General features: G+C 37.7%; 1 protein-coding gene across 1 annotated transcript in view; it reads right to left on the minus strand.

Annotated features, from left to right (window-relative positions):
* LOC107655960 (inactive N-acetylated-alpha-linked acidic dipeptidase-like protein 2) overlaps nucleotides 1-17,182 on the minus strand; it is a 153,967-nt gene that overhangs the window by 21,885 nt on the left and 114,900 nt on the right. The window contains exon 11 of the mRNA XM_016443595.1: nucleotides 15,075-15,170. Coding sequence (XP_016299081.1) covers nucleotides 15,075-15,170 — 96 coding nt within the window. The remainder of the gene's footprint in view (nucleotides 1-15,074; nucleotides 15,171-17,182) is intronic.

Consider the following 17,182-nt stretch of genomic DNA (forward strand, 5'->3'; position numbering starts at 1 on the left):
GAGAGAGGGAGAGGGAGAGAGAGAGAGAGCTTCAAAATGTGTTATTAGCAGGTATAGTCTTGGCACAGAATAAAAAAAGAAATATATATTTTATGTTATTGTCTCGAAGGTACCACAGATATCACAAAAATATTACATTTCAAAATTATTGTAACGGATATAAAATAAATATTTATTTTATTTTATTATTATTATTATTATTAATGACTCAATACCACAGAATGTCACAGAAACATTTAATTTTATCATTATTATTATCATTATTAATATCATCATTATTATACCTACAGGACCCCAGATACCACAAAACATTTGATATTTTATTATGATGTCTCTAAAGTACCACATATATCACAAAAATATTACATTCCATTATTAAAGTCACTACAGAACCACAGATAACACAGAAATATATTTTTATTATGTCTCTATGTTGGGTAAAAGCCAACAGTTAAGCGAAACCTGATCGGCACACATACATTTTTGCCCATTGGCCCAATTTTGCTCTGCATGTAAACAACTCATGTATTCCTACAGCTAGTTCAGTCTGCACATACATTATCTGTTTACATTTTGACATGAAAACCCAATGAGTCCACATTTTTGATAGTTATCAGCACTTTCCTATTTAAATTCAGGTGATATTTTTAGCATTAGAAGCCTTTTTGTCCTCTGTAATCTCTTGTGGCATTTACAAAGACTGTCAGTGTGTGTTTGTGTGAGCGAGCACACGCGCACGTGTGCACACTCTTGTTTTTCAATCTTCAGCTTGCCTTTTGCTCCAGGACATGTTGGTACTGCAGGGCTTTGCAGGGGAATATATTTGTGTACATTAGAGACAGGCGGGAGCAGGGGAGGCGGGGGGTTATTGACAGCAGAGGGCTCCCTCTGAGCGCCTCAGCCTGACTGATGAATGGCTGAACACTAATTCACAGCATAGAGACGGGCCTGTGTCTGATCTCAACACCAGACTGAAGGGTGTTTGTTTCCTGTGTCGCATTGTTCTGTTAGCGGGACGAGTATTAACAATGAGGTCAGACATGTTGTGATTTGGAAGTGCACATGTACTGTGGGATTTACCCATCAGATCTGACAGACTAGAGGAAAATCTGAAAGCATGGATGTACAGCGAATGTACAGAGCATGACAAAGACACAGAGTATTGAGGACAAAAAATGTCAATGAAAAAGATGGAGTCATGGTCATAAAACCTGAACAGTTGGAGTACCAAGATGAACTTTAACATCTGCCCTGGCCAGACAAATCACCTGACTTTAATATTGTCAAACTGCAGTGAGAGAGAACATTGAGAAGCTGATTTCTTCCTCCAACATCTCTAAAACAAATAGCAGATGTTCTGATAGAGGGCATTTAACTGAAGACTATTCGAAAGTTGTATGAATCTCTTCTAAGAAGGTTGGAAGCTGTATTAAAGGCAAATGTTAGTAAAACACCTTAAAAAATGTTGCCTGTTACTCAGCTGTTTACATTATTTTGTCCATCCCCTCTACGAGATGAGGGATCTTGCACTTTCATTTAAACTAAAATGTTGTTTTCATCAACTAAAATTAAAATGAATATACAAAAAGTGTCTAAACAAGAGCCAGCATGACAGATGCTTCTTATGAAAGAACTGATTCACTGACCCTCACAATTCAAGCAGCTCTTGAAGATTTGCACAGCAATGAAGCACTAAAACTCGGAGCTGACCACATGGCATTTAATGAATCAATGCCTTAATGACCACTGTCAGTCAAATTTATTCCTGCAATATGTACAGGAAGACGAATCTCTCGTCAAGCGGCCTTCTGCTTCTGTCATTAAGCTTCCAGATGGTACCGTGTGTCAAGAGTTAACAGTGAACGAAAAAAACAACAACTAAATATGCAGGTAGAAAAGGTGAACTTTTCTCGTGAACATAAAAGATGCTTCGTTTGTGGTGTAAGCGTATTATCTTGCAATGCATAACAGTTATTCATTAGGGACTTGCATTATTGTGTATTATGGGTCTTAGGGGCTTATGTGACAATTGATTTACATTATCTTAAATTCTCAATGAGCGGCATGACCATCAAGCTGTAAACAGAGAAAGCGTGTTTGTGTTGAGTCTGTTGTACTGGTGGGTCATTCATCCATGTTGTTGTGCATTAATTCAGCCGTTAAACCTTCCGTTTTGGCTAGGAACTGGCAGATTATGAAAATTGTCATCTATGAATTGAAGCCCTGTGATTTCATATGTAAATGGCTAATTAGAGGGCATTGAAAAGGAGCTTAAGTAATGTTTTTTCAGCCAGTCAAAATTTCAACAAACACACAATGATGTTCTCGACTAAAGAAATGTAGCAATGACCAGCGGAAAATGGGAAAACCATTGAGCAAAAATAGGAATGTGCAAATTTGCGTGTGTTTATTGAACAGTAAACTGGGGAGAGATTAATTCATGGCAAACATCTGCCAGATGCTGCAACCAATTATGCTTCTTGCTAGCAAAGTTTCATTTCAACTTACAAGCTCGCAATTTTCCCATTCTGCAAGCATTTTTTTGATTATTAAAAGCTAATTAGAGTGCCGCATGTGTTTAGCAGAGTTCTGTGTTTGGATTCAAAGAGCAAGAATGGACTTAAATGATCAGACTGGTTCATCAAAAAAACTAATTGTGCTGTATGCATTAATACCCCTGTTAATGAACATGTCAGTACCACAGATGTAAAAAAAAAACAAAACAAAAAAAAACACCTCTCTGAGGCATTGCTTATATATTAGGGTATTATGTTGCTCAAACTTTTTGGTGAAACAGATTAATACTATTAAAATAATACATACAGTACATGCAAACATACATATATAAATCAATAATTATCAAGCATAGCGTTAGTTCTGGCAGGTCACGTTAGTCAAGCTCGCATCAGCTGACTCTCAGCATATCAGATATATATTTTGGACAGTTGACACTAGTTGTAGGGTTAGTTGGCACAGTGTCAAAAGTCTATTGTAAAACTGTTAAAAATTGTTTATTTTAAACCAGATTAACAAGTCTCAACAGATTTATATGACATAACAATTATATACCATTATTTATACTTATATCATTACATTCATAAATATGTTCAAAATCATATCTTACGTTATATCATTAGATTATGTATAATTATGTATAATTAATTTGTAATATGTAATAGAAAAAAACCCAGCAAAAGACAGTAAAATGTTGTGGTAAAAACCTGTAATTTACCTTGCTATATATGGTGAAAAACTGTAATAAATCCCACAGGACATTTAATGTAGTTTTACAGTAAAATACTGCTCAATTTACAGTTTGTGGAAGTGATTTTTTTTTTGTAATTTATAGTGAAAAATGAAAATTGACATTCCCAGAATTCCATGTGTGACACTTCACGTTTGATGTTTTGTATTATAATACCTGTTTTTTCTTTTCATCTGTTTCTTTTTCTTAGCATTTATGCACACTAGGTTTTATGTTATATCTTGTTGTTAATTAATATTATTGCATTATTTTAGTGTTGTGTGTTTCCATGAAATTTTTTTTTGTGTGTTTTTGTGTATGTGTGTGTTTGCTCGCACCTGACGCTGTGTGCACCGTCTATATATTACTATTTACCTCAGATTATGGAAAAGCTACTTGTGATGAACTTTGATTCTTATTCGACTTTCTCATTTCCACCTGTCAGTATATTATAGTTACAAACATTTTTAGCACTTCAGTAGGTTGGTACTTTAAAATTATAGCAGTTAATGCAATTTTTACTGTAAATTTACATTAAATCTGTAAAACCTAAAATGTTGCTATTAAATTTCACTTTCAACTTTCATATATAAAGTGTTACAGCGTTTAAATTGGCTGACTGCTAATGTGAATAACCAATTCAGACATTTAATTAATTATGAAATAATAAAATATTTAAAGAACAATTTTAAGGGGATGAAACGGTATTAGTCTGACATCAAATCTCTCGAAACAATGAATGAGAGGCTAAACATTCAAATGTGACATATTGTACTGAAGCATTGTGAGGACACATCAATGGAATGTGGTTAAAACAATGCTAATAGCTTTCTCAGAATTCAAGCACTTATTGACATGTCTGTGATAAATGTTTAGGTGGTTAAATGCCAGAGCTGCAATTCAGCTTCGTCTGAAAGGAATTTGAAAATAAAAGGATAAAAATGCACTTTGAGGTTTCACTGATAAGATAAGAGAAATAAATTGTATTCAGTTTTGTGACTTTTTTTTTTTTTGCTTTCCAAGTAATTCAATAATCTTGTTTTTTGAATGTTGAAATATTTTTCCTGAAAAATAAGATTGACTTTTTGCAGTGTAACCATGCCCTGATCACTATTATTTTTTTGTAGCCATGTTTTCTATCCATCATAAAATGAATGTACTGTTTATTTGTTACAAATACAATATGTTCTAAAAGTGAAAGTGCAACTGAACTGTCATTTTTATGACTGCTGTGACCCTGCTCAGAACATTATAATTAGCCTTTAATGTATAAGACAGTATGCATAGTACACAGATGGAGCCTGCTTATTAATGGGGAAAAATGGTGGACTCAAGTTGCACAAATGCACAAATTAGCTGGCTTGGTGTGTTATGGTGTGTTAATTTTTAATTACTGATGTTCTCAGAAACTGTGCATGCCTCAGAGCTGTAAAGACAGTGAGAAACCGCAGTCCCTATGGAGTACACGGATAGCATACACCCATGTCTGCATTTTAGATTTGCATTTGTTTTCTAACAACTTCAAATTATGTGCCATTTTGCTTCATTATAGATGCATATCATATGCGCTTAATTGGCTTTTGTGGGACTTCAAAAACACTGCAGGGTCCATTTCCAAAATGACTAACAAAGTAAAAAAAAGGGACAGAATAGATTTAGTGTGAAAGAAAAGAGAAGTGATCGCTTGCTTCAAAGGGCTTCTGTGCTCAGAAATGATTTATACAGAATGAAAGAATCTATTGGTAGACCTGACAAAATACAAGATGCAATGCTATGTGGTTCCATTCGAAACAAAGCCAAAAAAAGTTGAAAATGACATTTGAAACCCAAACTATTCAGTACGAAGGTCAGGTGAGGTTTCCTGAGTTTCTACTTGTAAACAGCATTGAAACTGAACTTGATTGTCAACAGCAATAAAATTACTATGCTGACAATTGTTAAAGTCCCTCTAGCCAAAATTGTACACCAGCACTGCTGCTATTGTTTCAGTTTTTACATTGGTGTATATATTTTTATTTTTTGTCGTGTCACTTATACAAGTATTGATCTAATATATAAGTGATGATAAAGACATTTATAATGTTGCAAAAGATTTCTATTTCAGATTAATGCTGAATAGGATAGGCAAATTTGTCCTCAGAAACTGGCAGGCAGGCTCCCAGTGTCATACTGTATCATCTCGATTTTAAGTTCTCAACTTTTCAGAAGGGCCTCAAAAGTACAGAGGGCTTTTTAATCAGCAGCAGTGATGGATGAGCCATGAGTCTTCACCACGCTTGGGACAAACCAGCGAACATGAAGCAGAGACACTAGGACAGCCTTCGCTCCGTGGACAAATTACATTCCCATGTTACAATGCATGTCAGACGACACTTGCGTCAGCTCTCATACAATGAGCCGCCAATTGTATTAGCCAGGTGATAAAAGAGTATCTCTGGGTGAGCACCATCCAAACGCAGAGTTAAACCCAGGAGTGCCTGGGAAAATTACTCCTTGACATCTCGTCATGTTATGTATTAGGCGGCGATAAACTCCTCCTGATATGCTGCCAGTGCTGGGGTGCAGAGGAAGTGGAGGGAACCAATCACACGCCTCGTTTGGGGAGGTAACGTGGAAATGTCTGCGTTTTGTTAATCTGCCAGTGACTCAAAAAATCTAATTTCTCCAATTGGTCAAGATTAGCTACTGTAAAACATCCATTTCAAAACATTTAAAAGTGGGATGCAAACAAAAGAAGCAAATCTGGAGAAGTCCAGTAATTTGCTCTTTCATAAACATCCAAAGAAGAAATAATTTGTGTTCCTAGATAGTATGTTTTACACATCCAGTTCATCTGCAGGTAATTGAAGAGGGAAAAGCACAGCCAAGTGCGAAATTCAGCCTTTGTGTGTCTAACTATTCACTCATCTTGACTGAGAAACCAATAAATGACTATCAGCAAAAGTGGTCTAGACAGAACAGACAGAAAAACCCAAGTGAAAGTCTGTGCCTGTCTGCACGAGAGACTGCTGTAGTCTGTTTACAGATCGACAGTGACTAGGAGTTATTAAACAGACTGACGGGAACTTCTGATGAATCTGTTGCAAATTTGTGTCATACAAAAATCTAAATGGCAACCCAGAAGAAACTCATTTCTTAGAAGCAGCTCTTTCAAAGAGTAAGAGACGTTTTCAGCAAAGAAACAGTTCATCTAAAATGAAAAATCTGTCATCATTACTTGTTTAAAAAAAGCTGCTTCTTTAACTTTGTGCATTTTTATTAAAACTAAAAGATTTTAACTATATTCTTTTTTCTTTATTTTTATATAAAGGTTTTTACCAGGCTATGATTTAAAAAAAAAATCCATTATACAATAATTATGTTCAAAACTATGATACAAATGTGTTGTAGGAGTTTATTTAAAAAAAAAAAATAAATAAAAATAAAAGTTATAAATGTCATTTCCACCGCTGTCATTACATAACAGAATGTTATGAAATATAACAAATAAAAACACACACAACTTTGAAAAGAAAATGTCACTTGTGAGCTGATTTTTTTTATATTAAATACTTTTTCTACATTTCAAGCTGAAATTATGCAAAAACAAATTGAGAAAATTTGATTTCATTGTGTGCATTTAGGATACATAAAATGCTTGAATTTAGCCATAATGAGCCAAAGAGTCTCTCATTCTATACTAAAAAAAGTTGTTGTTTCCAAAAATAACAGTAATTTCCATCATCATCATTTCCATTACAGAATGTTAATTTTCACAAAATAAGAAGCTTTTTATTTAAAACTCCACATGACCAAAAGTGCTCATAGTTGAAGAAACAGCAGTAACTTTTTTCATGCATTGGAACACAGAAGACAGATATTTTACAGATCATCCAGCATGCTTTTTCATAATGGCGACTGACTCAAACTATTCTTTTCAGCAAACTTAGAGACTTAAATTTCGACTGAGGTGTCTTTGGTGATTTGTCTCTCCTGTAGGAAATAATACAAGCCCAGTTCAGAAGAGCAAACCAGGGCAACAGATACTTCATGAAAACCTCTGCATGGCTGACTGAGGTGTTAAGCAGTGTTGAGAATCTGTCCATTACCTCTTCACCTCATCTCTTTATCATCTCTCAGTCTCTCACTCCCCGTCTCCCATCCCAGCGGACAAAAGCCACATCTGTTACACACATAGTGAGCACAGCTATACAGGGACAGCACCACTGAGGCTGGAGGCAGTAGACTCGAGTTGGCACATTGTCTTTCATGATTAAATCACCTCAATGAGCTTTGACATGTCCTGTGCTGCAATTTTTTCCATATGTAATTCATCAATTTACGGTGCTCTTTTCTAAAGATCCAGATTATCTTCACACCATTGCTATTTAAAGGAATAGTTCACCCCAAAATGAAAATTGTGTCATTTGCCTGCCCTCATGTGGCTCCAGTAGTGCCGTTCCCGATACGCAGAGTACGTGGTTTGTATAATTGCGCTTCATCCAGTCACCGTGCATATGTTTCTCCTGATTCAGATGACACTTCTTTTTAATAGAGAAAGCAATATTATGGATGGAGTACTTGCATTTTACCCGGAAACCACTATTTGAAGTTAAAAATGTCTTGATGAATTTGTTTATTACAAACACACAACTTTTCACATCAAAAGAAGTTAATTGACGGACTGGAGTCGTGTGGATTACTTGTGGATCATTGTGATGTTTTTATCAGCTGTTTGGACTCTCACGGCACCCATTCACTGCAGAGGATCCATTTGCGAACAAGTGATGTAATGCTACATTTCTCCAAATCGGTTCCATTGATGAAACAAACTCACCTAAATATTCGATGGCCTCACTATGAAAACCCCCTTTTAGAACCTTTATTTTTAGGAGTGTATGAAAGCCAATGGGGTCCAAAACTAAGGAGCTCTGCACATGACATGCAGGTAGAAATATAATAGTGGCCAGAATTTATTCCCACAAATTAACAATTTATTAATGGACACAATTTACTACTTCATTCCCTTGATTGGATTCGGCCATGATTTAATATAAAATGGGGGAACGAATTAGAAAATTGTGGTTTCTAATTCTTGCACTTTAAAAATAGCTGGGTTGTCTAAACCCAACTTTGGGTCAAATATGGACTAATCCAACTGTTGTGGGGCTCCATACAAAACAACAACATTCAACCTCAGTGAGTAAAAGATTACACTTTTTAATTTGGGTGAACTATCCCTTTAAGACTCGCTAATTCCACTTTTTCCTTCCGGATCTTTTTCCTTTGTACATCTAGTGATTTAAAATTCCAGCATTCTCCATTGTACGGCTTAATTGAAGTTCAATTCAAAATCTTTTTCTAGTCTAATTCTATAAAATACGGCAAAGCCAATAATTTCTGGGAAATTAGTGCTATCTTATCATTTCAGACCTTATATTAGGAAAAAAAAAAGGAAGAGCTTTCTCGGGCAATTCTTCTGCAATCCTTTATCCTCCAAATGGTGAATTCATCATAAAGCAGATGGTCTATTTAAGCAATTAAGAGGCTAAAACATTAAGAACCAGAATGAGGGTGAGTTTGGACAATGGGCAGCTGATGATCCTGTGCCACTGCATTAGCACTGATGTACTCAGAACAATGCGATCCGAACGCCATGTCCAAACGAAACACCCTCACTCATTCACAACTAATTTTTCTGGAGGTCTCCAGACGGGGATCTCTGGACGCCCTTTAACAGATGAGTTGATTCAGGGGCAGAGAATGTAAATTGAGATGCTTCTCAGGTTGACGTTCCCCACGGAGTCCATCAGCGGATTCCTGCCCCTTCCAGGTGCCATGTAAGCAAAGCTGGCAGAATCTTCCGTTCACCCTTCTTCCCCTGCCCGGCTAGTGTCACTCAGGCTGTCAGAGTACAATACCAAGCATTCAGTCTTCACCGCCGCCACTGTTTCCATCTGACACACAACAATGGCTGTCCTGGGACGTTCAATCACACCAGCAGCTGCTCTCAACCTCACAGCTTCCTCTCACTGGCAGCTTGAGTTCTCTCAGGCTTCCTACTCCACCGCCATTTCTGGCTCGCTGATTCCCAGGGCAAGCGATGCATGGCAGGTTCATTTTGAAAGAATCTCTGGATAGCATGAGTCTATCTTGTAAGTTCTGCCTAACAGAGGCACGCTTCTTACATGTACATTGCAATCTTTCCATTAGTGAACGCTATACTGGGCATCTTGCTCTATTCTGGAAAACTTTACTTGAGACACTTGCAGGTAACTCAACTGTTATCCAGGTGAGTTGAATAGTAAACTGTCAAGAATAAGATCCAATGAACATACAGGGCTTTAATTGTTCTCACGTTAGACTAAGGCTTTATTCAATGTCTCATAATTAGACGTTTGAGGTTGGCAATTTTTTTTTGTTTTGTTTTTTTAAACCAAGGCTGCATTTGTTTGATCAAAATATAGTACAAACAGTTATTTTATGAAATAATATTACAATTTAAAATAAATGCTTCCAATTTTCAATCTGTTTTAAAATGTAATTTTTTATTTATGTGATTGCAATACTACATTTTCAGCAGCCATTCCTCCATCCATCAGAAATCATTCTAATATGCTGTTTTGGTGGTCAACATTTCTTCTTATTATCAATATTAAAACGGTTTTACTGCTTAATATGTTCCCTTTCAGTCGGTCACTCTCGACGTCACGTCGGATGACCGACGAAATTGGGATCTCGCTTAGAGACCCAAATCTACTTCGAGGGTAAACTAAACGAGCCAATGCACATTGGCATGCGATTATTGCATCCAGCTGCCGCTGATCACAGCGTGAGTATAAGTAGGCAGCAGATGCAGCGCATATTCAGCTTTTCGCTTCGGAGCCGAGCGATCACATCGTTCTGCTCCTGACTACTCTACTGAGAGAAGAAGACTGAACGAGTTCAGCGCGCTCTTGGAGAGCTCTTCGTGTTGGCGGTACGGCGCTTCAGCGGTGGTGGTTTCCCGTGTCGAGTGGGTTGCACACATCAGGCTGCACTACCCCCTGTTTCTGTTTCAGATGATCATCTCCCCTGTGCGCCTCAGCACGCTAAAAGAGCTTTTTCCCCTAAAAGAGCAATTTCGGGTGCGTCTTTTTAAAGACGATGTTGTGTGGCAAACTTGACTTTACGTCTTTGTAAAGACGATGTGGGTCTTGCTTTAGACAACGTATCACCCGGGCGTTTCTGGATGCGGTCGTTATCCTGGCGCTGGGTGATGGTCACGATCGCTACCTCACGTGCCTGGGCATGTAGCACGCTGAGGTGGCGTTTGTGGATGAGTCATCTTCTCATTGCGGGAAGATGATCATCTCAGAGTCGCGGGCCAAGCTCCGTTTCCTCAAGGGGCCCCCTCCTTGGCCGATTCCTCTGTGGAAGGATCTACTGACTCAGAGACGGGGCACCCTTTGGCACCCGCGTCAAGATCTCTGGAAACTTCATGTCTGGTCCCTGGACGGGACGCGGAGGTTCTAAGTGACCTACCTCAAGAGGTAGTTGACACCATCACTTCAGCAAGAGCACCGTCTACGAGACACACCTACGCTTTGAAGTGGATCCTGTTCATTGAGTGGTGTTCTTCTCACCGAGAAGACCCCCTAATATGCCCGATCACAGTCGTGCTGTCCTTTTTGCAGCAAGGGTTGGAGCGAAGGCTGTCTCCCTCCACCCTCAAAGTTTATGTCACTGCAATCACTGCTAACCACGACCCCGTTGAAGGGAAGTCGCTGGGGAAGCATGACCTGGTTGTCAGGTTCCTTAAGGGGGCGAGAAGGCTAAATCCTCCACGGCCCCCCTCTATACCCTCTTGGGACCTGACTCTAGTATCGGTCATCCGACGTGACGTCGAGAGTGACCGACTGAAAGGGAACGAGGGTTACCATACGTAACCGAGACGTTTTGTGGAAACCATTGTAAAAAAAACACTTTTGAGCAGTAGTGTAAATAAGAAGAATTATTTAAATTAAAAAACTAATTGTTTCCAAAAAAAAAACATACATTCATAGTACTGTTCAGTAAAACTACATTAATGTGATGTGATGAAACCATTACTACTTTTTTCAAATGTATATGGCAATGTACCTAACAGTAGAGCTAACCAATTAAAAGGTTTTAGCACCAGTATTTGTATAGCATTCTGTAGAAATTACGCTTTTTTTTTTTAAGTACAAAAAAGAGTGTAGAGTCTCTTCAACTTGCATAGCCAGACTTGGCATTGTCTTGTACATAAAGAAGGAAAGGGAAAGAAGGGAACCACAGCAAACAATTCACAGGGCTACGATATTGTAAACGGAGTTGAAATTCTAAAAGGAGGGCAAACTACCCTGTTAAGGGAATGAGCGACTTTAGATGTAGATCTTTAAAGGTAGTCAGCACAGAGGTTCTGAGCCCCAGAGAGTTGGTATGCCGCATGTGGGCCCTGCGAGGGTGATGGAGTGTGCGCATACCTGCGGCTCAAATGATCGATGCCAGGCTTCCGTGCCAGGCTGAGTGGAACTGACTCAAACACACTCAACACTACTCGGCCCCTCTGTCCTCCCCGTCAACCTGGCCCAGCTGTGGTTGTAAAGGTGGGGTTGAAAAATGAGCAGAGGATGTGATAAGCTTCGCTGAAAGAACTCCCAAGGCTCCTCAGCCTGCAGAAAAAGAGAGTTTGGCCCGGGCCCGAGGTCCTGCGGGACCTGGAGGCGTACAGAAGCGTGACACCACAGATACAACAGCGCTGGCCTTACAGAGGGACCTGGGGATTTCAAGTGCGCTTGTACTGCAGCTGGAGACTATCAGACAGCGGCGAGACCTAACTCTCACACCCCATCAATTCACGTCTGCCTCCACCGATTTAAGCTGGCATCAGGGGGCTACTAGAGTTTAGTTTCCATATGAAATCTGGATCACCAAACTAACGACGTCCGTGGCTGTTATTTTGGAGGAACGGCATACTGGGAAAGGCCGGCAGGTGACTACAGGTCACGTGATATTAAGGAAACTCTCAAGAGGCATTAGCATTCATTAATATTGGCTTTAGAGTCACACTGAACTCATGGCAGGCAGAAAACGGCAACATTACAGGGCCAATGTGACTAAGAACTCGTGCTGTTTGGAAAGTAGGGCATATTTATACAAGATGCCCTCTAGAGGATTGGGCTTGGACTGTGAGCGTGAAAGTATTGCATGTTGGAAGAATGCATCTAATTTTTATGCTTAAATTGTCAAAATCACATTGAATGAATCATGTCGACTTGAAATGTTATGTGTCTTAGTGATGGAGGACTAATTTTAAATGAATGAAAAGTACTTAACAAAAGTCTATCCAAGTTCCCGCAGATTATCGAAATCTGCCCTGAGTTGAGAAAACATTGCTTCCCAAAAATGTTCTAGTAACACTTTACAATAAGGTTGTATATGTTAATAGTAAGGAATATTTTAGGTTCAATACAAGTTAAGCTCAATTGACAGCATTTGTAATATAATGTTCATTACCATCAAAAATACATTAGAATTCTCTGGTTTCTTAAAACATTGGTTTTAGGGTTTTAAGTGTTACTTTGTAAAAGTGACAGTAAATTTGCATATAACTTTGCACAGAAGTGTTTATTAAGTGATTTTATTTATCACTGAAATCATGTTGTTTGCGTCTTGTGGCTGTAGTATTGAAAGTATTTTAACATTAACAAATTGGCTCAATTCACTTCAAATTGTAACCCAGATTTCTGCTTGTTTTAAAGAAATGGAAGGACAAGTGCCAATAATTTTTTGTAGCAATCAATATTATGCCCCAAGTAAAGTACTGTTGATTAAAATGAACTTGTAATGAACCTGGAATATTCCTTTAATGCAATAGCTAACATTAAATGTGAACCTGGACCACAAAACCAGTCATAAGTAGCAAGGGGGTATTTGTAGCAATAGCCAAACATACATTGTATGGGTCAAAATTATAGATTTTTATTTTATGCCAAAAATCATTAGGATATTAAGTAAAGATAATGTTCCATGAATATATTTTGTCAATTTCCTACTGCATGTAAATATACCAACACTTAATTTTTGATTAGTAATATGCATTGCAAAGGACTTAATTTTGACAACTTTAAAGGCGATTTTTTCAATATTTTGATTTTTTTGCACCCTCAGATTTTAGATTTTCAAATTGTTTCTCGGCCAATAGTATCTTAGCCAAATATTGTCCCATACATCAATGGAAAGCTTATTTATTCAGCTTTCAGATGATGTATAAATCTCTATTTAAAAAAATGTACCCTAATGACTGGTTTTGTGGTCCAGTGTAACAAATAAGAAAGAACAATCCTTTTACAGCATTTATTAACCTAGGTTGATGTTAATAAAGTTGAAACGTGAATTAACAACAGAAGCCTATATTCAAATTTAATTGAAATTAACGTACATGAATAAATGCTCTAAAAAAGTTGTTAATTGTTACTTAATGCATTAACAAAGGATAATGAATGAATCTTATTGTAAAGTGTTACCATTTCTCTGACACCAGTGTGTCTTTGTATGTTTTTCACAGGCTAAGATCTTACCCTTTCTGTCTTGTTTGGTTATTCAGGTAAGTTTCCCAACCCTTTCTGCCCGTTGTTCTGAGAAATATGATATTTTGACGCTTCCAAATCTGCTCGCTGAATTCAAAACCACACTAAATATTTATCTTCTCAGATTCTGCAGACGCTTTATCTAATGTTCCTGTATATACTGTTTTGAATGTGTAGTTGGAGGAGACATGGCAATGAACGGACACTTTGAGAGCCTTTCATCTATTCTAGCATGCGCTGTTGTCCCACAACTCTTTGTGTCATTGCCAGTGTGTCTTCAAGCGGCCTGAATAATTCATGGCACAGAACAGTATCTCCTTGACTGTGATGAGGAACTTTAATGATGCTCATATTTCTTGTTGCCGTTAATGCTGTGGTCATAACTGGCAGAGAGAGAGAGAAAGAAAATTGTTTATAAAATCTCCAGCCTGTTTCATCTATATTTCATAACATTTTCACAGGGTTTGTTGTTGAGTCTAAGCATGCCTGCTGTTCCTCTACAGACTGCCAGGATGGGGAACAAGCTGTCAGAAGCCAAACAATCAGTGTCTGTGGACTGAAACACTGCTGGGGTTTCATAACGTGACCCAGGAGAGCACCGGACACTGTCTCTTGACACTTGGTCAATGCATTTTTGTCCCGTCTGGAAGACACACTTCATGATATGATGACTGGACAGGCTCTCAAATGGGCAAAAATGTAACACAAATAAAAATGGACTCTGTTTTATTTCTTCATACACATTCCTCATCTCATTGAATGATCCATCATTTAGCATTAGACGTTTGCCAAAGAAATAGAAAAAAAGAACACAAAATACCACACAGAAACTCTTAAATTACTAAATGAATTCAAACTTTCATCGCAGGCATTTATTGAGAGAAGAGAGTTTGGAGAACACAGAATGTTCAGGTTAAAAATTCATATCTTAAAGGAATTAAAGTAGAGATTAAGAAAAGGTTTGATTATCTGTATTAACTTGGAGAATAAAAAGCAAAAAGATTTCGAATAAACACTTTTGAAGTTATTTGCTTCATTTTCTCATTCCATCTGTCTCGAGTTATGATTTGTGTAGCTGCACAATTAGCACTTGAAAGTTGTGCAAGAAAGTGGTTCCACTCAAAACGTAATCCTAATGACAACTTTAGGCATACAACACTGCAGCGCCTGACAAACCAGCCAGCCAGCAACAAACAAACAAACAAACAAACAAAATAATCACTATTGGACTTTTGTAGTGAAAGGAGGAGCACTCTTACCTTGGCAATACTCTCATGGAGCTTGAAGGCTGGATCCAAGGTCTCTCTTAATGAAGACTCAGGAGGGAAAAAGGCCTCAGAGAGAAATAACGCTCTCTAGGTTTGAAAAAAATGAGAAAAAAACATGAAGAATGAAAAATTAAAACACTCCCATACAAGGTTGTCAACATAGGTAAGTTTAACTGTCATAATGTACATCTGAAATAGATGTATTGGAGAAGTAGATCCCCGAACATATCTTTTAAAGTCACGTTTCCTGATTGTAAAACTCACAGATGATTTTATGCTACATCCTTGTAGTTTGAAGATCACAGTAACTTTTTAGCACTGAAAATATATGCTTTCAAACAGCACTGACCATTTTCAGTGTGAAATGACTGAACCCTTTTCTACAAAAAAATGCACTTTTTTTGTGAAGCACAGACACAGACCATGACAGCATCACTGAAAATATATATATAAAAAAGAAATACAATAAAATAATGAAAATAAAATCGCAACTTCCCCCCAAAATCTCTCTTCTAAAATCGACCACACACATCATACAGGCCAGATTAAAGCCACACAATTCTGTCTCTGAGCTATAGTTGTCAGAGTGCACCATTATCTGGATAGAGAGTATGACTTCTGATCTCCTTCAGTTTCCTGAACTTCACCACTGAAGAAATGTCTGTGCTTCATTTGGGGAAAGTGGTCAGGAGGAACCTGCTTTATGTTATTGTTGTTATTGTTTAACCTTTGCTTAATTAGTGTAATGCTACTTCAGAAGCTGTGAGCCGATGTATCCCTGTACGAAAATATACAGGGATAAATCAGCCCTGAGCATCCTAATTGAGAGAATGATTCTCAAATATGAATATAATAAGAGCTCTTCTAATTAAATTAAGCAAAAACACTTCGAGCTGTGGGGGGGAACAGATGCTAGCAGATAAAGTCATAACGTTAAGCAATAGGAAGGCAAAATACTAAATCCCAAGGATATCAATGACTAAATAAGACAATTTTATGAAGGACTATTTGAACCCAAGCTCTATACTTGCAGCAATTTCTGTCTTCCTTCAATCAGCTTCCTCTTCCAAAACTGAGTAAAGCTGATCAGGAAGCATTGAAATCTGAAAGTACAATTCAAGAGATATCTGATGCAATCATAAGCTTTCCTATTGGGAAGGCCCCTGGTCCTGATGGCTCTGGAATTGAATTTTAGAAAAAAAAAAAAAAACAAAACAGCAACACCAGGCCCGGACTGGCCATCGGGAGCGCTGGGAGAATTCCCGGTGGACTGGCGGCTGATTTGGCCCGCTGCCCGTTTTTATTTTTTTTGTTATTATTAATATTTTATATGTATGCCTTCTCAATGTACCAAAGTGATCATTTCCGATTTTGTCATTCGATAATAAATCGGTTAGTCTTTACTGGCAGCGCTGCACTATACGAATCAGCTCACATCTGTTCCGCGCTTCCGTCAAACGGTTCCGAACAGAACCGATGCGTGGGACGAAAGAGAGAAAACGGGCAGAAGAAGCAGTGAAATGTAGCAACATTACTGACCTGTTCAAGGCTTCAAGTGCAGGTCAGTTTCATATGTAAATATGCTAGATAGTTTTGTCTTTATTAACCTAGTTGAGTATTAAACTGCTAGTAGGCTATCTGTTAGGCTATCAGTAGCACCCCATTATTATCATCATTCAGAATACTGTGCTAAAGGACATCAATATCGATTGTAAAGTTACATTAAAAAATTTAGCAGAGACAGATATTCACATGGATTTATTGTAGAGGGAGGGGGCTAGAGCAGACAGCAACACAAAAATAAGTCCCAGCCTAATAATTCAATAGTGTGTTCAGTATTAGAATTTTTCAACAAATATATTGTACTAATTTTGACATTTAGGCACTTTAGAAATTGTGTTTTAATACACTACTGGTCAAAAGGTATTGATCAGTAAGATTTTTTTATGTTTTTAAAGAAGTCTCTTCTGCTCACCAAGCCTGCATTTATTGGATCCAAAATACAGCAAAAAACAGCAATATTGTGAAATATTTTTATTAAAATGACTGCTCTCTATTTGAATATATATATATATATATATATATTGAAAGATTTATAT

This window comes from Sinocyclocheilus anshuiensis, unplaced genomic scaffold (genome assembly GCF_001515605.1).
Source record: "Sinocyclocheilus anshuiensis isolate Anshui unplaced genomic scaffold, SAMN03320099.WGS_v1.1 scaffold51, whole genome shotgun sequence".
Classification (NCBI taxonomy): Eukaryota; Metazoa; Chordata; class Actinopteri; order Cypriniformes; family Cyprinidae; genus Sinocyclocheilus; species Sinocyclocheilus anshuiensis.